We start from the raw sequence: 20,746 nt of genomic DNA on the forward strand, positions 1-20,746 counted from the left end.
GATGTTGAGGTAACAGTGAACTAACAATGTTTATGCAGATTTAGCCTTGGGTTTGAGGTGTTATCTACTGTATACCATGAGTGAAAAGACCATTCAAAAAACAAACCACAACCAACCCATACCATTTCCTCTCAAACCCTATCCCCTGAAATCAGACCCTCACAAACCCTGTTTACAACCGCGGGTGAAACCACCTGGTTATGTATTTTAAATTACCCAATTTTATTACCACCGGACACCTCCCCATCATAAATCAATTCAGTTTGACACAAACCACCCTACACTAACTACTGTGGCAGCCAAGGAAAGTGTTTTGCCCCACTTTACCCAATGCTTCAACATCCCATAGGCCCATTTTTTTTTTACTTTATTGATCGGATTTCGTCAATCGGATGGGATTCAATCTTAGAATTGGGTAGTTCAAAACTGAACATTTTATTCTGATTATTCAATGTTGTAGTTGCATTTTTCAAAACTCCAAGGTAGTGTGATTAGGTTAGTTTTGATGCAGAAAATCTGGAAAATCTTGATCCCACTGGAAGGGTAGATTCAGGGTGGATATAGAAAGTTGAAAGCCACTAAAACCGAGGATTTTAAATGTAACTAAAAACAGGGACATTCTTACATCTGAAAACCAAAGCTTACTAATTTTATTAAAATATTTAATTGTTAAACTTATGGGTATAAGTCAGTTTTTATATTGACAAGTGTCAAAGAAATGAATGTACTTACCGTTTCTTCTGTGCTGCGCAGGCTACACAGAGAAGTAGCACAAGCTGGTAAGGGAAACCGCTGGACTTGCACAAAATGGAATATAACGTTGCGGATGAAGTTCGGAATCACATAATTGCATGTGTACAACATCTAAAGACCTACATCACCATACAGAGAGCGTGTGTTTCTAAAAGCACGTGGGTCTTTTTGGACACCCGCACACTGCACAACGAGCAATGAGGAAGTCTATCACGACTGGGGTTTCTCAAAAACAAGTAAAAATCACACAAAAAAAAGTGTCTTCACCCTTTTATAACATTCCATTAACATAAAAAATACAGATTAGGTTGAAAGAGAGCAACATTCTCCGTTAAAGGTCTTCAACTCAAAATGAACATTGATAATTTGACAAAAAGTAAGATCTACAAGGAGCAAATGAGGGCCCAAATATCTAGCGAAGTTATTTCACACACAGGAAAATAAATATTGTCGTCTTCTTACCTTAGATCAAGCACTAAAACACATTTCTAATTGGCATGTAGTCTGTGACCCGGCTGTTTGGTTATCCATCAAGAAATCCGCTCAAGTAAATGCTTTCCTTTAATGTCACAAAGCCATTCCATATCCCAAACTGAACTTTAATTAAAACAAGTAAATGAGAAACCATGCCTCTTCAACAGATGGTGGAACACTAAATGAGAAGGCACATAATCATGTAATGTTGCTGTGACTTGAGCAATGGGAACAACCTTAAAGCTTGGATCTGAATTCAGAGCTGGATTCTGGATACAGTATATTGAAAAGAAGACTATGGTACCTAACATTACTGATGCATTGACCACATGGTCACAAAACAATAACATTTCCAAGATTGCTTACTTCTGTAAAGTACAATTATGATATAGTTTATGATGAAAGTGTAAAATATGATTAGATTAGCAATTTTAAACCAAAGTTTAAAACTAAGTCCTGATCAAGAGCTGTTCCAACATATATCCATAATGTAAATACTTTTCACAGCCAAGATGCAACATTCACCCACCAAAAACCCTTGAGAGAACATCCCAACTGAACTGCAAAGCATAAATCCCTTAAACTGAATACCTACATGTATTCATGAATATTCCTAGAACATAGAGTTGTGTAGTCGTTGTGTATGGCAGTCACTTTGACCATCCACCTATTTGCTTCATGAGGAACAGAATGTGCTCTTCCAGTTGGTCAATCTGTGAAAGAGAAGGGGGTTCAAAACATGTTGGTTCTACACTTTGGTCAGAAGATGGTCCTTAACACTAGAACCGCCGGGCCTCGAGGCATACTCATCCAGGCCAATGTCACACCCTTGGCGTGTCTATTTTAACAGTCTAATAAATCAATTTAATATACACCATCACAAAGAAACTCATCATTTCGTTTAGGCAGGTCTTAAGAAACAAACTCTGTGGTATCGAAATTCTCACAACGTAAGTGTGTGAAAGACTTATTTAGGAAAAGTCAAGGACGGAGGGTGACATGACTAAAAATGGCAGCAATATTACAATTGTTAAATCACATGACGCTCAAAAGACCATGTTCAAAAGACGTTGGCGGTTCTAGTGTTAAAAGAGCATAAGGTTCAATGAATTTGAGATTTCACAGAAACAAATCAAATCAGAAACAAGGGCCAAATAAACGGATAGCCAGTGCTCAAAAATACATTTCACTGTACAGGTGCATCAAAGCTGGGACTGAGAGACAGAAACTGATTCTGTCACCACTAGCCTTAATCACTGTTCTAGCCCGGCTACCACTCGGTACGCTACCCTTCACCTTATGTACATAGTTATTGAACATTGGTCACTTTAATAATAATGTTTACATTCTGTTTTACCCACTTCATATGTATAGACTGTATTCTAGTCATGGTTCATCCAAAACAACTAGTGCTGCATACAGCTTTTCTAGTCGTGACCAAAAGTTGAGAGAATGACACAAATATAAATTTTCACAAAGTCTGCTGCCTCAGTGTCTTTAGATTTTTTTGTCAGATGTTACTATGGAATACTGAAGTATAATTACAAGCATTTCATAAGTGTCAAAGGCTTTTATTGACAATTACATGAAGTTGATGCAAAGAGTCAATATTTGCACTGTTGACCCTTCTTTTTCAAGACCTCTGCAATCCGCCCTGGCATGCTGTCAATTAACTTCTGGGCCACATCCTGACTGATGGCAGCCCATTCTTGCATAATCAATGCTTGGAGTTTGTCAGAATTTGTGGGTTTTTGTTTGTCCACCCGCCTCTTGAGGATTGACCACACGTTCTCAATGGGATTAAGGTCTGGGCCGTTTCCTGGCCATGGACCCAAAATATCTATGTTTCGTTCCCCGAGCCACTTAGTTATCACTTTTTCCTTATGGCAAGGTGCTCCATCATGCTGGAAAAGGCATTGTTCGTCACCAAACTGTTCCTGGATGGTTGGGAGAAGTTGTTCTCGGAGGATGTGTTGGTACCATTCTTTATTCATGGCTGTGTTCTTAGGCAAAATTGTGAGTGAGCCCACTCCTTTGGCTGAGAAGCAACCCCACACATGAATGGTCTCAGGATGCTTTACTGTTGGCATGACACAGGACTGATGGTAGCGCTCACCTTGTCTTCTCCGGACAAGCTTTTTTCTGGATGCCCCAAACAACTGGTAAGGGGATTCAGAGAAAATGACTTTATCCCAGTCCTCAGCAGTCCAATCCCTGTACCTTTTGAAGAATATCAGTCTGTCCCTGATGTTTTTCCTGGAGAGAAGTGGCTTCTTTGCTGCCCTTCTTGACACCAGGCCATCCTCCAAAAGTCTTTGCCTCACTGTGCGTGCAGATGCACTCACACCTGCCTGCTGCCATTCCTGAGCAAGCTCTGTACTGGTGGTGCCTCGATCCCGCAGCTGAATCAACTTTAGGAGACGGTGCTGGCGCTTGCTGGACTTTCTTGGGGGCCCTGAAGCCTTCTTCACAACAATTGAACAGCTTTCCTTGAAGTTCTTGATGATCCGATAAATGGTTGATTTAGGTGCAATCTTACTGGCAGCAATAGGAAGAGACTTGGTGGTTCCAAACTTTTTCCATTTAAGAATGGAGGCCACTGTGTTCTTGGGGACGTTCAATGCTGCAGAAATGTTTCGGTACCCTTCCCCAGATCTGTTCCACGACATAATCCTGTCTTGTAGCTCTGCGAACAATTCCTTTAACCTCATGGCTTGGTTTTTGCTTTGACATGCACTGTCAACTGTGGGACCTTCTCTCTCACCTCCACAGCCAGTAGTGCCATTCCATAGCTGGTAATTTCATGTAAGATGGTCATTTAATTTTTTTTCTCTCCATTTAAGAATAATAATATTAATAACAAAATGTGGAAAAAGTCAAGGTCTCTGACATTACTCGTTCTGATATTTCCTCATTTCTTATTTTTGGGGGAGACTATGTGTGTGTTTATTTTATTGCTAGGTATTACTGCACCGATGGTTCTAGAAACACACTCATTTCAAATGTACCTGCAAATTTGTATACACGACCAATAAACTTCGATTTGATTGAACAAAATAAATCTAATTCTGGAGTCCTATTTTGAGAGTAAAATATAGCAACAATAGCCTAAAATGAATAACTGGTTTAGGTTACATATCAAAATATCTGAAATCTTTCTTGGATATGTCAGATTAAACAATGTATTTATTGACTTGAATCATACCATCTCATTAGCACTGTGAATTACTTTATACGTTTTTTTTCTACTGCGTGACAAAGCAACAATTACTGTGTGACCAAATCATGGGCTGGTGCCACCACCAGAATATGTTAGTAGCAATAGTGGAAAAATGTGTTTCACCTTTTGCACCAAGTCCCGGCAGCAGCATGGAGAGGCATAATCTGGAGAACAAATACTGGAGTCAGTGCTTATCCAACTTGGAAACCAACAGCTGGGTAAAATGTGCCAATAATGTGTCAAAGTGATCAAGTAAGCAGTATCTGATGAGTCATTTGGACATACCATTCACGCTCTTTGAGCAAGTTAGGCTCTGTGGTTCCTTGGGTTCGGTATTCTTCGGTGCAGCATAATCTGAAAGTACATAAGATTTATATATACAGCTCATCTAAAAGGTTATGTGTAATATTTAATTAGAAGATACTACAAACACAATGAGCAAGATGCAAAAAACAAAACAAATGGTTACATTGCCACAGTGCGGTGACCCTGGAGCAGTGTAGGGGTTAAGTGCCTTGCTGAAGGGCACAACAGCAGGAAATGGCATCTATGATACCTAGAAATACCACCAGATTTTCCTGTCACACATGGGATTCGAACTGGAAACCGTCCAGTTGCAGGCCTGCCTTTCTAACCTCTAGGCTACCTGCCACACACTACAATATCCCTTTGATACTGTCTATTAGTACCACAAGAACACGGATGTCTGAACTGACACACCAGTCACTGGAGCTGTGGCCGGCGTGACTGGAGCTGTGGCCGGCGTGACTGGAGCTGTGGCCGGCGTGACTGGAGCTGTGGCCGGCGTGACTGGAGCTGTGGCCGGCGTGACTGGAGCTGTGGCCGGCGTGACTGGAGCTGTGGCCGGCGTGACTGGAGCTGTGGCCGGCGTGACTGGAGCTGTGGCCGGCGTGACTGGAGCTGTGGCGATGATGGGGGTCTTGGTCTGGCCTGGCTCCTGTCTGGGGGTGGAGGTCTTGGCGCTACCGGTTTGTGTGCTCTGCAGCCCCTCTAGGATCATAGTGTTGAGGTGGCCCCCGCCTCGCTCTATTTGCAGGGTGACTGACAGCAGGTTGGAGTTGCCATCGAAGTCCTGGACAGAGGCCAGCACTCCGTCACTCAGCAGGGCACTGAAGAGCTCCAGGACCTCCACGGGCCACACTGACGGGAAGTGCTCCTTACCTACAGCAGGGCCAAACAGACAGACAACATGACACAGACTGACAGGTATCATCTCAGAGCACTTCTTAAATACAGGGATGAAGACTCAGAAACAAGACGGATCAGTCACACAGGCAGTTGACAGGAAGACACATATCATAGATCATATCCCTTTTTATGTACAGAAAATGAGTGCCACAGAAACTAGACAGACCAGTCACACAGACATACAACAGACACAGATCACATCTCAAAGTTCTCCTACAGGCCCAGACAGACAATGGGACAAGATCACAGCTACAGGGCTAGGCGTTAACTTCAGACTGTGCAGTTGACTTCTGCCATGTGTGGCCCCTCTTACCTGTGAGGGCACAGCGGGCAATCTGGAAAGGGAGCTCCAGGAACTCTGTGGGAATGGGCAGAATGCTGGCGAAGGGGAGCTTCTCGGAGTTGCCGTAGTCTGCATAGATAACACTGGCCTCAGTCGCTGTGGTCTCCAGGAACACGGCTCTGTACCAATTCTTATCACCTGAGGGGTAAAACAACAATAGCTTTCCTCATCTAGAGGAATATGGTCTACATGTACAGCGCTAAAAGGCCACTGAGATTTTGTGTACAAAAATGAGGGATTGAGCCATCCGTTGACAGGTGATGGACAACAGAGATGACTGTCCATAAAAAAACTCAATATGTTTGCCTTTGTACCGTATGCAGCTCATCCAAAAATAGTTGACTTGAAATTAACTTTTGAAGGACAAAAAGAGAATGATTTCATCCATGTTCATGTGGCTATAGTCAAAAGGAATGTGTAGTCCACATTTCATACAATCAGGTCAGTACTTCACACACGCTAGCATCCCCTATATCAGATGTAATATTCAGAAGATTCTGATTATTAGGGATTTTCACATAATCTGAGAATTCAGTAGCTTCTCAGTGCGTCACATAATGAAACAATGGCATTTCAGCTATTAAAGACTATTGGAACACACTTTTGTTGAGAGTTTTTAAGACTATTCACACTTTACCTTGAGTACTTTGACTTTAACATTAGCATTCAATCCCAACCCAGTAGTTACCTGCGCAGCGGAATGCACTCTGCACTCACACATTGTGTCATTACTTCACTATCAGACATGAAATTACCAGCTTTGGCCTGGAATGGCCACTGGCTGTGGAGGCGAGAGAAAGAGGGACAAAGAGAGAACAGACTCTGGTCTTTGATAGATCACCTGGTCTGTCCAATTTAGGAACACCTACCTGTAAGGTGCGTGTACGTTTTGGCCAATTAATATTTCCTATAAGACGACAAGATTAAAAAAAAAACGAGTGAAGTGTAGTTCCTCGTTTATTTAATTTGAATCTGAAAACAAAACAGTATGCTTTTTTGCTTTCATTGTCTAAAGGAAATATTGGATAATGATAAACAGAATAACGAATTTATTATTCAAAATGTTACGTTTTCAATGATCAGTTCTGGTTAAACCCATGCTCCGTAAGTTGTGGCCTTGTGGGTCAGGTGACCAGTCCAAAATGGCCTAGGTCAGTGAGACAGCCACTTCCACAACTTTTACAATCTTTTGCACAAATCAACATGTATCCTACATTTACAGTGCATTTGGAAAATATCCTGACCCCTTGGCCTTCTCCACATTTTATGTTACAGCCTTACTCTAAAATGGATTTAATTAAAACATTTTCCTCAATCTACACACAATACCAAATAATGACAAACAAAACAGGTTCAGAACTTTTTGCAAATGTATTACAAATAAAAAAACAGAAATACCTTATTTAAATAAGTATTCAGACTCTTTGCTATGAGACTTGAAATTGATCATTCTTGAGATGTTTTTACAACTTGACTGGAGTCCACCTGTGGTAAATTCAATTGATTGGACATGATTTGGAAAGGCACACACCTGTCTATATAAGGTCCTACAGTGCATGTCAGAGCAAAAACCAAGCCATGAGGTAGAAGGAATTGCCCGTAAAGCTCCGAGACAGGATTGTGTCGAGGTACAGATCTGGGGACGGGTACCAAAACATATCTGCAGCATTTAAGGTCCCCAAGAACATAGTGGCCTCCATCTTTCTTAAATGGAAAAGGTTTGGAACCATTAAGACTCTTCCTAGAGCTGGCCGCCTGGCCAAACTGAGCAATCGGGGGGGGGGGGGGGGGGGGGGGGGGGCATGGTCAGGGAGGTGACCAAGAACCTGATGGTCAATCTGACAGAGCTCTAGTGTTCCTCTGTGGAGATGGGAGAAACTTCCAGAAGGACAATCTCCGCAGCACTCCACCAAATCAGGCCTGTATGGTAGAGTGGCCAGGCAGAAGCCACTCCTTAGTACAAGGCACATGACAGCCTGCATGGAGTTTGCCAAAAGGCACCTAAAGACTCTTACACCATTAAAAAAGAGATTCTCTGGTATGATGAAACCAAGATTGAACTCTTTGGCCTGAATGCCAAGCATCACGTCTGGAAGAAACCTGTCACCATCCCTAATGTGAAGCATGGTGGTGGCAGCATCATGCTGTGGGGATGTTATTCAGCAGCAGGAACTGGGAGACTAGTCAGGATCGAGGCAAAGATGAACGGAGCAAAGTACAGAGATCCTTGATGAAAAGCTGCTCCAGAACGCTCAGGACCTCAGACTAGGGCAAAGGTTCACCTTCTAACAGGACAACGACCCTAAGCACACAGCCAAGACAACGCAGGAGTGGCTTGGGGACAAGTCTCTGAATGTCCTTGAGTGGCTCAGCCAGAGCACAGACTTGAACCCAATCTAACATCTCTGGAGAGACCTGAAAATAGCTATGCAGCAACGCTTCCCATTCAACCTGACAGAGCTTGAGAAGAACTGCAGAGAAGAATGGGAGAAACTCCCCAAATACAGGTGTGCCAAGCTTGTAGCGTCATACCCAAGAAGACTTAAGGCTTTAATCACTGCCAAATGTGCTTCAACAAAGTAATGAGTCTGAATACTTATGTAAATGTGATAATTCAGTTTAGTATTTTTAACACATTTTCAAAAATGTTTAAAACAAACGTATTTATCATAGTCATTATAGGCTATTGTGTGTAGATTGATCAGGGGGAAAAAACGATTTAATCCATTTTAGAATAAGGCTGTAACATAACAAAACGTGGAAAAAGTCTTAACACTTTCGAAAGGCCTATTGCATTTTGCACACATCCAGCCTATACTGTCCATTGCTTGGCCTTTTCATGTTTTTTTATTTTATTGCTATGCTGTGAAATTAATCTTATCTAAATCAACATGAGCCCATTAAACCGGCTCACAGGAAGACACTTTCGGAACAATTGCCCGACATCGCAATTCAGCGTGAAGAACTTGTGCTGACCGTGTCACTCCAGGCCTGGGTTGATACCAGTTTTGCATGGTGCAGGCCTGCGGGGCGAGAGACTGACAAGAGTAGAGCTTTGATCCTTAACCCGTCGGACCCTAACAATATACAGTGCCTTCAAAGTATTCACACCCATTGACTATTTCCACATTTTGTTGTGTTACAGCCTGAATTTAAAATGGATTAAATGGGGATCTTGTGTCAATGGCCTACACACAATACCCCATAATGTCAAAGTGGAATTAGGTTTTAAGACATTTTTACAAATTCATAAAAAATTAATCTGAAATGTCTTAAGTACTCAACCCCTTCGTTATGGCAAGCCTAAATAAGTTATTTGTCATAGAAACTGCAGAATGATCTTTCTGATACCATACTGAACAAAAATATGAAAACGCAACAAGCAACAATTTCAAAAATGTTACTGTGTTAGTTCATATGAGGTAATCAGTCAATTGAAATTAATTAGGCCCCATCTATGGATTTCACATGACTGGGAATACATAGATGCATCTTTTGGTCACAGATACCTTAAAGAAAATGGGCAATCTGTTCACAACGTTGACATCAGCAAACAGCTCGCCCACACAACACTATACACGTGGTCTGCGGTTGTAAGGCCGGCTGGATGTACTGCTAAATTCTCTAAAACGACGTTGGAGGTGGCTTATAGTAGAGAAATTAATATGAAATTCTCTGGCAACAGCCCTGGTGGACATTCCTGTAGTCAGTTTGCCAATTGCATGCTCCCTCAACACTTGAGACATCTGTGGCATGGTGCTGTGTTACAAAACTGCACATTTCAGAGTGTCCTTTTATTGTCGCCAGCACAAGGTGCACCTGTATAATGATCATGCTGTTTAATCAGCTTCTTGATATGCCACACCTGTCAGGTGGATGGATTATCTTGGCAAAGGAGAAATGCTCACTAACAGGGATGTAAACAAATGTGTACACAACATTTAAGCGAAATAAGCTTTTTGTGTGTAAGGAACATTTCTGGGATCTTTTATTTCAGCTCATGCGAACAAGAGTGATGCACCGATATGAAGTTTTTCGCCGATACCAATATTTTCCTTGCAAAAAAAAAATAAAACGATACCGATATATACAATTTTAGCGGCCTTTTAAGCTTTCTAGTAGTTAAATAGTTAACATAGACGGATGCAGCGGTCTAAGGCATTCATCTCAGGGCAAAAGGTGTATCAGTCCCTGGTTTGAATCCAGGCTGAATCACATCTGGCCTTGATTTGGAGTCCCATAGGGCGGTGCACAATTGGCCCAGCGTCGTCCGGGTTTGCCGTCATTGTAAATAAGAATTTGTTCTTAACAGACTTGCCTAGTTAAATAAAGGTTACACACACACAAAAAAGTTATTTCGTTGGCATTTACATATGTCCCCATTACCACTAAAACAATCAAAACCTATTTCTTGCAGTGCTGTTTCGTTGTTCATTTGTTCAGTCGTTTCATTCTCAAGTTGGATTTCTATCTAACGCCGTTTGGGTCTTTGTCAAAAAAGATACACATCAAATTACACTATTTGTGTGTCAAATAAGCTTGTTGACCAATCAGGACCTGAATATGACTGCACGTCACATAAACGCGTTCATATATTTACGTAGTTATTACACATTGATTACACTATCACTCGTATTTCATATATCACAACGATTGATCGATACGTATGCTATGATGCTAATCAAGATGTCTCACGCACCTACAGTGCTGGTCATAAAAAAAAAGGCTAGCTAGCTCATGGATGCAAAAAAGATCTTCCCCAAAAACGTAGCAAAACGACAATCTGTTTCAGTAGCTATAGATAGCTAGCTAACTATATAGCTAGGTGTCATCTAAAATTCCCCTAATTTATAAGACAGTTATTAGTTGATTAATGGTGGTCGGACCCAGGCTAGCCACAATAGCGGACTTCGCGGTTAGCATTCAAAATAAAAGTATGGCATAATTCTACTATGTATTTATTTGCGTCATTGTCAATGACATACTTTCATTTTGAAGGTAAACCGCAAATTCCACTATTGTGCCTAATCCTTATTGTGGCTAGCTTCACAACACATTACCCCGGTCCGGTCGAGCCTCACTAGCCAGATGAAGCTAGCTGGCTGCTTATAACGTTAGCTTTGGGCAACAGGGTTAAGTAGATGGCTAGCTATTTATTTTCATGAATTGAAGTTCAATTTCAATAGGCGAACAACAAGTGACAACCTTGCTAATACTTACTCACAAGGATTCCTAAATCATTGCTAAGAATAATGAAAATGACTGCAGTTTCTACTGGTCATTGTTTTCAGGCTGGTTGTATTGGTGCTAGCTAGGTACCAAGTTAAAGCTAGCTACCCCAGAAGTTGCGGTCCAACAAATGATGCCTTATTACAAACGCGGTATTGTAAACACATCGTTCGTGGCCGGTGTTTGCACAGCTTTGACAGTGCTACTGTATCTTTTTTGACACGCAAAGGCCCAATCGGCATTCCATAGTATGTATGTCGTGAAGCTAATAGCAGTTACGCTATTACTGTGCAACTCCGGTAAGGCAACATCTGAAAAATAGTGCACTTGGTAGTGTGTAATGGTGCTCGACCAGTCGGCGAAAGCCAACATCACCAACGACAGAGAACGGTTGATTGTTGAGGGCAATGAATTCCATTATCTTGGCTTTAATGGATTTCGTCTTTGCATTGTCTCGCTGAAATTGTCTTACTCTTACAAATGATTGCTCGACTTGTCGACTGCTCGATCCACACAACAGACATTGTGGGCTAGGTTAAGAATGCTGTGTTGCGCAACATTTTACGTGGCGTCATTATGTCATGTACCTACATTAAATAGGTATGCAAGGTAGCTTTGACATCGGTTTTTAAAAATCAGCGTTAAACTAGACAAAAGCTGATACCGATGTTGGCATTTTTAGCTAATATCGGCCGATTCTCGATATGTTCACGATATATCGTGCATCCCTACTTTACATGTTGTGTTTATATACAGAACAAAAAATATAAACGCAACATGTAAAGTGATGGTTCCATGACCAGAAATGACCCTTTCAGCAAGACAAAAACCTTAAACATAAGGCCAAACATACACAAGAATTGCTGACCAAGACAAGCTTGAATGTTCTTAAGTGGCCAAGTAACAGTTTTGACTTAAAAACAGCTTTGCACACTCTTGGCTATCTCCCAACCAGCTTCATGAGGTAGTCACCTGAAATGCATTGTTGAAAGTTAATTTGTTAATTTCTTTCCTTCTTAATGCGTTTGAGCCAGTTGTGTGTGACAAGGTAGGGTTGGTATACAGAAAATATCCCTATTTGGTAAAAGACAAAGTCCATATTATGGCAAGGAACAGCTCAGTTGTGTGGCTCAGTTGGTAGAGCATGGTGTTTGCAATGCCAGGGTTGTGGGTTCGATTCCCACGGGGGACCAGTACGGAAGAAAAAATAAGTGTATGAAATGTATGCATTCACTACTGTAAGTCGCTCTGGATAAGAGCGTCTGCTAAATGACTAAAATGTAAATGTAAACAAGCAAAGCGAAATGACAGTCCATCATTACTTTAAGACATGAAGGTCAGTCAATACGGAACATTTCAATAACTTTGTACGTTTCTTCAAGTGCAGTCACAAAAAAACATTATGCAATATGATGAAACAGGCTCTCTTGAGATAGAAGTTGTTTTTCAGTCTCTCGGTCCCCACTTTGATGCACCTGTACTGACCTCACCTTCTGAATGGTAGCGGGGTGAACAGGCAGTGGCTCGGGTGGTTGTTGTGCTTGATCTTTTTGGCCTTCCTGTGACATCGGGTGCTGTAGGTGTCCTGGAGGGCAGGTAGTTTGCCCCCGGTGATGCGTTGTGCAGACCTCACTACCTTCTGGAGAGCCTTACGGTTGTGGGCGGAGCAGTTGCCGTACCAGGCGGTGATACAGCCCGACAGGATGCTCTCGATTGTGCATCTGTAAAAGTTTTAGTGTTTTTGGTGACAAGCCAAATTTCTTCAGCCTCCTGAGGTTGAAGAGGCGCTGCTGCGCCTTCTTTACCACGTTGTTTGTGTGGGTGGACCATTTCAGTTTGTCCGTGACGTGTACGCCGAGGAGCTTTCCACCTTCACTACTGTCCCATCGATGTGGATAGGGGGGTGCTCCCTCTGCTGTTTCCTGAAATCCACGATCATCTTGAGTGTAAAGTTAATTTCCTGACACCACACTACGAGGGCCCTCAAGTCCTCCCTGTAGGCCGTCTCGTTGTTGTTGGTAATCAAGCCTACGACTGTAGTGTTGTCTGCAAACTTGATGATTGAGTTGGAGGCGTGCATGGCCACGCAGTCATGGGTGAACAGGGAGTACAGGAGAGGGCTGAGAACGCACCCTTGTGGGGCCCCAGTGTTGAGGATCAGCGGGGTGGAGATGTTGTTTCCTACCCTCACCACCTGGGGGCATCCCGTCAGAAAGTCCAGGACCCAGGGTCTCGAGATTAATGATGAGTTGAGGGTACTATGGTGTTCAATGCTGAGCTGTAGTCGATGAACAGCATTCTTACATAGGTATTCCTCTTGTCCAGATGGGTGAGGGCAGTGTGCAGTGTGATTGCATTGTCTGTGGACCTATTGGGGTGGTAAGCAAATTGGAGGGGGTCTAGGGTGTCAGGTAGGGTGGAGGTGATATGATCCTTGACTAGTCTCTCAAAAGCACTTCATGATGACGGAAGTGAGTGCTACGGGGCGATAGTCGTTTAGCTCAGTTACCTTAGCTTTCTTGGGAACAGGAACAATGGTGGCCATCTTGAAGCATATGGGAACAGCAGAATGGGATCAGAATTGATTGAAGATGTCCGTAAACACACCAGCCAGCTGGTCTGCGCATGCTCTGAGGACGCAGCTAGGGATGCCGTCTGGGCCGGCAGCCTTGCGAGGGTTAACACGTTTTAATGTTTTACTCACATTGGCTGCGGTGAAGGAGAGCCTACAGGTTTTGGTAGCGGGCCGTGTCGGTGGCATTGTATTGTCCTCAAAGCGAGCAAAGAAGTTGTTTAGTTCGTCAAGGAGCAAAACATCGGGGTTGGTTTTCTTTTTGTGGTCTTATGATTTGTTTTGTGTTGTTATCCAGATTGAAGGTTATAACACACCAGTTTGTGAAGTGCTGATATTGAATATTACATTTTTATCTTGAGGTGATCGACACTGCTGTGTCCAATCCATTTTTGGGGGTTTCCTACCTCGTGCTTTGACACCTTTGTCAGAGCAATCCTCCATTTAGTCCACCACCCTAGTTCCTCATGTAAGCATATTGCTAATGTTGGCATTCAATTGGTTTCAAAACATCCCAAAAGAGCTGTGTAATCCATCAGTAGAACTCTGTGTACCATAATTCAAGTATTTGGAACAGAACTTAAATTCACTGTCTTTCCAGAAAGAGATTTAGCCATATTGAAACGTTAGGTCAAATCTGATCATAAAGTGAACGTTCACTTTACGATTAGATTTCACCTAACGTTTAAAAAAAATTAGTGCCATTGAGTTAATGAGGTTATTTTATAGTGCCCTTGAAATGGGAAATATCTGATTGTTGTTGAAGCACTGCATGTGTATGCATTGTGTGAGGCACTGAATGGGTGTGTATTTTAGCAGTGAGAGTGCACGTGTGTGTGTGCAAAGTCCTGTCCACAAGGTGATGAAAGTGTGTGTGCGCGCGTGTGAGGGGGAATGACGACTCCTCACCCGAAAACTGGGCACAGCATGCAGCTCCTGGCATGGGTTTGCACTGACTAGGCAAGGCCTTGGTGGTGCAGTACACAGCCAAGTCCATCATCACACTCTGCAGTCTCTCCACATACACTAGACCACACAAACACAAATTAATGTTCATACCGTATACACAGATAATTTGTGGGTGAGTCTGGTGTAATTGTACACCTGTAAAAATTGACATGGATTTCTGTAGACACAAAGAACGAGAGACAGGAGAGAAAGAGAGTCCTCACCATGGCTGGGGTTGAAAAGGTAGAATAGACTGGGGCTGACAACGGCTGCTATGCAAGGCTGGAAGGTCTCATTGCGAGGCAGCTCCACCGTCCTCCAGTCCAGAGGGAATTTGTCTGCTGAGGTAGATATATCGTTCGTCTGATTAGCACTACTAGCGTTAGCATTGATTGACTAATGGTTTCCTTGACTGATGTCCTTGAAAATACAATTATTTCCATAGCTCACAAGTCACCCCTCCACCCCACACATATGCATTAGGGCTGACCCCAATTAGTCGACTGGTCGATTGTTGGTCAACCAGAAACAAAAATATATATGTCAACTAATCCATCGCGGAGGCCTAGACTAAAATCCAATTTATGCTTGATCCAAAATTGTGGCCGAAGGCTCCATATGTGACAATTGCAGAGCCTCGAGAGACACGCACAGGACAAATCGAGCGCCGTACCGCATCGCAAATTCGCTTCCCAAATTTTGTAACAATGCGTAGGGCTCTGTGTAACTCCGCATTGACATGATTGGTTGACGGAAGGTGAGGGTGGTACATCCTGTAGAAAACAAACTTCCTTCATTGCCAACAGCTCTACACTGTTCCACGAAGCTCAAGAAATATGAATGCTCCGACTTCCGCTGAGGCCGTATCACCGTAAATGCTGCATGGACAACGCAGACGTCGGCTTAACCATGCGCCCAGATGCACAATGTAATTCTCTCTCTCCAGAATGCGCTCTTCCGACAATGTGCATATGTGGGAACGCCATCAAGATTGTTGGAAAAGCATTCCAGGTGAAGCTGGTTGAGAGAATGCCAAGAGTGTGCAAAACTGTCACGAGGCAAAGGGTGGCTACTTTGAAGAATCTCAAATGTAAAATATATTTTGATTTGTTTTAACACGATTCCATATGTGTTATTTCATAGTTTTGATGTCTTCACTATTATTCTACAATGTAGAAAACAGTAAAAATAAAAACCCTTGAATGAGTATGTGTTCTAAATCTTTTGACCGATAGTGTATTTAAAAAATCTTTCCAGCGCTCTCCCTTTCAATAACCACTCAGCATGAAAAGGGAAAGATATCATGTGCTGATCAAGAGGAAATGACATAAAATAGGCCAACCTGATTACTTCTTATCAGTGCTTGACTTGGACTGAAATAGGTTCCGGTACTCATTTTGGGTGCTGGTACTGTTTATATTTAGGTGCAGGAGCGCCACAATATTTTTGAGCTAATATTCTAAGAGGAACAGGAGCTCAAGCATTATAAAGCTCCGGTGAGCTCCTGCCCAAGTCAAGCATGGCTTCTTATCCCTTGCACAAATAGCCTACAACTGTGTCTGTCTCGAGCTCACCGGCACTGGAAACTGCTCGGCCAGAATATTTTACACAATGTTGCAAGTTCGCCAGCACAAGCTTCTGGCCGTACCCAAGTTAATAGTTGATACAAGGTTTCAAGTTTGTTACAGACAGGCCCCATGTGTAGCCAATGTGATTTATAGGATAAAAAAAAATAAACAATTAGGCTATATGTAGGCTATTGCATAGTTGGCAATGGAAGTTACTTTTTAGGTTTGTACAATTTTTATTTAGATTGGAATAGAAGTTTGATTATCCACATGACAATGATTGAGATATGAAGACGTTATTATAAATGAAATGAAAATGTGCCTATGAAAACCAGAACTGGCACGCAGATCAGTAGATATGATAAGATAAATTGGCATTCCACTTGAGAAAAGTTGCAGACTCCTCGTGTAGCCTATTACCGGCAACTTAATGAAAGTAATGGCGGAATCTGCGAAAGCCAGCAGGAGCGGGAGAATAGTTGGATCAGGTAAAAAAATAAAAAATATTCTGGTTATCTAGATCTCTGGCGCCCTCGAGACATTGGTCTTATTTCATCAAACCATAAATTCAATGCATATAGTTGATTTTATTAAAACACATAGGGTGTGTCTATATGGAAAAATACACATTTAAAAATGTTAACCAATCGATTGGTCAAGGACAGCCCTAATGTGCACAGACATTAAAATTAGGAAGTCACCCGGAAATGTATGTTAAATTCCAGAATCAATTAAATGTCCCGCTGAATTATGGCATTTTACTGTCCTGTACCGTCAACCTGATGGGAGAAGGCCAAAGCTCTGGTTGAGTGGTTGGTTGGGCTGGAGATTATTTAACAGGCTTTGCGCTGGATAGGACATTTATTTAGGAGTGATATTTTAAGGGATGGGACAGGGTGTCAGATTATTTTTCATGCAGTTTGTAATCCTGTGGGACTGACAATGTTGTACTACTGACTTGCCTAGTTAAATAAAGGTCAAATAAAAAATAAACATTTAGCTGTGATGACTGAGGAAAGAGCTTCAATCACAAAGGGAACCAAACTGTGGTGACTGTGTGAATATTTTTTTTAAGAATAACCTAACCAGGCATAGACCAATTCAGACAGGAATGAAACAATTTAGCAGTTGTGACTGTGGGTAAAGCTTTAGACATAAACACACTAAACAATCATATACTGATTCTAGTGCTGAGCGATTAGTGCTTTTTGGAGGTGGGTTCGATTACGATCAATACATTTTTTTAAACACAATTTGCGATATATTTTTAAACATGAAATGCATTATGAAATAACATTGAATCATTTAAGCTTTTTAATGGAAATTCTAAAAGCCCAAAATAGTGAATGTTCAATTGCCAAAACATTGAAAATATTCCATTGTCTCTGTCAGGTCCACATTGGGTAGACATAAATAGAAAATTACTTTGTAATAATAAAATATTGCAGTTGTGTATATTACTTGGTTTTTATTTGATGATAAGATATTTTTTCCTCCTCAATCTACACACAATACCCCATAATGACAAAGCAAAAACATGTTTTTAGAATATTTTGCAAATGTAATAAATATATAAAAAATGAATTATTACATTTACAGAAGTATTCAGACTCATTACTCAGCACTTTGTTGAAACACCTTTGTGAATGACACTACAAGCTTGGCACACCTGTATTTGGGGAGTTTCTCCCATTCTTCTCTGCAGATCCTCTCAAGCTCTGTCAGGTTGTATGGGGAGCGTTGCTGCACAGCTATTTTCAGGTCTCTTCAGAGACTTTCGATCAGGTTCAAGTCCGGGCTCTGGCTGGGCCACTCAAGGACATTCAGAGACTTGTCACAAAGCCACTTCTGTGTTGTCGTGGCTGTGTGCTTAGGGTCGTTGTCCTGTTGGAATGTGAACCTCGTCCCAGTCAGATCCTGAGCGCTCTGGAGCAGCTTTTCATCAAGGATCTCTATACTTTGCTTCATTTCCCTCGATCCCGACTAGTCTCCCAGTCCCTGCCGCTGAAAAACATCCCCACAGCATGATGTTGCCACCACCATGCTTCACTGTAGGGATGGTCCCAGGTTTCCTCCAGACGTGACACTTGGCATTCAGGCCAAAGAGTTAAATCTGGATTTCATCAGACCAGAGTATCTTGTTTCTCATAGTTTGAGAGTCTAGGTGCTTTTTGGCAAACTCCAAGCGGGCTGTCATGTGCCTTTTACTAAGGAGAGGCTTACGTCTGGCCACTCTACAATAACATGCCTGATTGGTGGTGTGCAGCAGAGATGGTTCTCCCATCTCCACAGAGGAACTCCGGAGCTCTGTCAGAATGACCATGGGATTCTTGGTCACCTCCCTGACCAAGGCCCTTATCCCCGGATTGCTCTGTTTGGCCGGGCGTCCAGCTCTAGGAATTGTCTTGGTGGTTTGAAACATCTTCCATTTAAGAATGATGGAGGCCACTGTGTTCTGTGGACTTTCAATGTAGCAGAAATGTTTTGGTACCCTTCCCCAGATCTGTCCCTCGACACAATCCTGTCTCAGAGCTCAACAGACAATTCCTTTTACCTCATGGCTTGGTTTTTGCTGACATGCACTGTCAACTGTGGGACCTTATATAGACAGGTGTGTGCCTTTCCAAATTATGTCCAAATCAATTGAATTTACCACAAGTGGTGTTTCTACAACTTGACTGGAGTCCAAGGATGATCAATGGAAACAGGATGCACCTGAGCTCAATTTTGAGTCTCATAGCAAAGCCGCTGAATATTATGCAAATAAGGTTACAGTTTAAATCTTTTTCCAAAAATGTTTAAAAACCTGTTTTCGTTTGGTCATTATAGGGTATTTATTGTGTGTAGATTGATTAGGGAAAAACATATTTTAATCAATTTTAGAATACAGCTGCAACTTAAAATGTGGAAAAAGTCAAGGGGTCTGAATACTTTGTGAAGGCACTGTACATACTTATTTTGCCATAACCTTACCACTGTTTCAGGATAAATGATAAATTACTCCTTATCAAACCACATTTACTGAATCATGATTTACTTGTATTGATGGCAGGTGTGTTGGAATTCAAGTTGATATTTCTAAGTTGCGCTTGAATTTATTAGCAACAAATATTGTATGACGGCACGAGTAAAGACAAACAGGAAATATTTGATAAACATGAATTGTTCTTGTAAAAGTGTGTGGCACTGGCAATGTAACTGAATTAATTGGTTCATTGTCATGTAAACTCATGCTGAAATAAAATGAAGAGAAGTGTTTAATCTGAAGGCAAGACATGGACAGACAGATGGACTGTGACATTGCAGCCAATCTTGTGCCATTGTCCAAAAATGTTATTTTATTACACAAGCTAGGTTTCCATCTACTTGTCAACAAATTTTCAATCAAATGATACAGATTTGGTTTTGTCAACATTTAAGAAAGTCCACCGACAATTTGCTGTTTCCATCAGGCCCATCATGAGTTTTTTTATCCAACTTGACTTGTTTAAAAATGGTTGGATGGAAACATGGTTAGTCTATTCTTGATACCGAAAATACAGTAAATCTAACTCACCAGATGCGCTTCCATCGGACCCAAATGGGATGGACACTTTTGCTGGCTGCCGAGCACTAGACTTGCTCTGATTGTTTTTCTTGACCTGCTTCTCAGTGGGCGGCTTATTTTCATTGGTGGCTGCGGGTTTGGGTGGTCCCACACTAGTGGTGGTGTCTCTCTGAATGGCAGGCTTCTGCTGGGGGATTTTAGGGACAGTGGGAGCAGATTTAGCATGGGCCTGACTCTGTCCAGGGGCTTTGGCCAGCTGTTCTGAGAGCAGTGTGGTGGCCACGTTTTGACCACTGCTGTCCAGTTCAAGTCCGTAGCCTCGCTCTGTGATGAAGAGGACACGTGCATGGAGCTGCTGGCCTACACACAGGGCCTGGAAGCGGCCTATAGACTCAGCACTCCACTGGGGGCTCAGAGGCTCAACACCTACAGGGATTGGGGGAAGAGTATTTTATAGTCATGACTCGTTATGTTTTTCCACATTGACATTTGCAAAAGTTTCTCACCATATTTGTATGAGCAGGTTTGAAAACAATTACAAATTTATGAATGAGGATATCATGAACAAAATCCCCAAAATCCTGCAAATATACAAACATGTACATACAATCTCTTTGTGCAAGACCAGGTTAAAAATGTTCTGTATTTACTTAACTGTATTCACTTTTTTTACTGCTCTAGTTATTATTGCTTGGATAACTTTAATACCTTACACGGTCCGCACTGCGCAGAACAGTAATAATTATCACTTTAGTATCACCGTGAATCATTGTAATGGTTGTTAGTGTCAATTAAGTCAGTAAGGTATGGGTTGCCAACTGGAGATTTGACATGAAAATAAAATGTAATTCATTCACACACAGTAATGGTTAATGGTTAACCT

General features: G+C 41.9%; 1 protein-coding gene across 5 annotated transcripts in view; it reads right to left on the reverse strand.

Annotated features, from left to right (window-relative positions):
- Nucleotides 1-1,011: 1,011 nt before the first annotated feature.
- tdrd1 (tudor domain containing 1) overlaps nt 1,012-20,746 on the reverse strand; it is a 99,398-nt gene continuing 79,663 nt past the window's right edge. For 3 of the 5 annotated variants that reach the window (XM_014157066.3, XM_014157065.3, XM_014157064.3), the window contains 8 exons: nt 19,873-20,289; nt 14,973-15,089; nt 14,710-14,826; nt 5,970-6,137; nt 5,168-5,629; nt 4,733-4,801; nt 4,571-4,611; nt 1,012-1,940 (listed from right to left, as the gene is read on the reverse strand). In XM_014157066.3, coding sequence (XP_014012541.3) covers nt 1,878-1,940; nt 4,571-4,611; nt 4,733-4,801; nt 5,168-5,629; nt 5,970-6,137; nt 14,710-14,826; nt 14,973-15,089; nt 19,873-20,289 — 1,454 coding nt within the window. In that variant the 3' untranslated portion in view covers nt 1,012-1,877. The remainder of the gene's footprint in view (nt 1,941-4,570; nt 4,612-4,732; nt 4,802-5,167; nt 5,630-5,969; nt 6,138-14,709; nt 14,827-14,972; nt 15,090-19,872; nt 20,290-20,746) is intronic. The other 2 variants (XM_014157067.3, XM_014157068.3) reach the window with 2 other exon arrangements.

The sequence above is a fragment of the Salmo salar genome, chromosome 19 (genome assembly GCF_965601325.2).
Source record: "Salmo salar chromosome 19, fSalSal1, whole genome shotgun sequence".
NCBI lineage: Eukaryota > Metazoa > Chordata > Actinopteri > Salmoniformes > Salmonidae > Salmo > Salmo salar.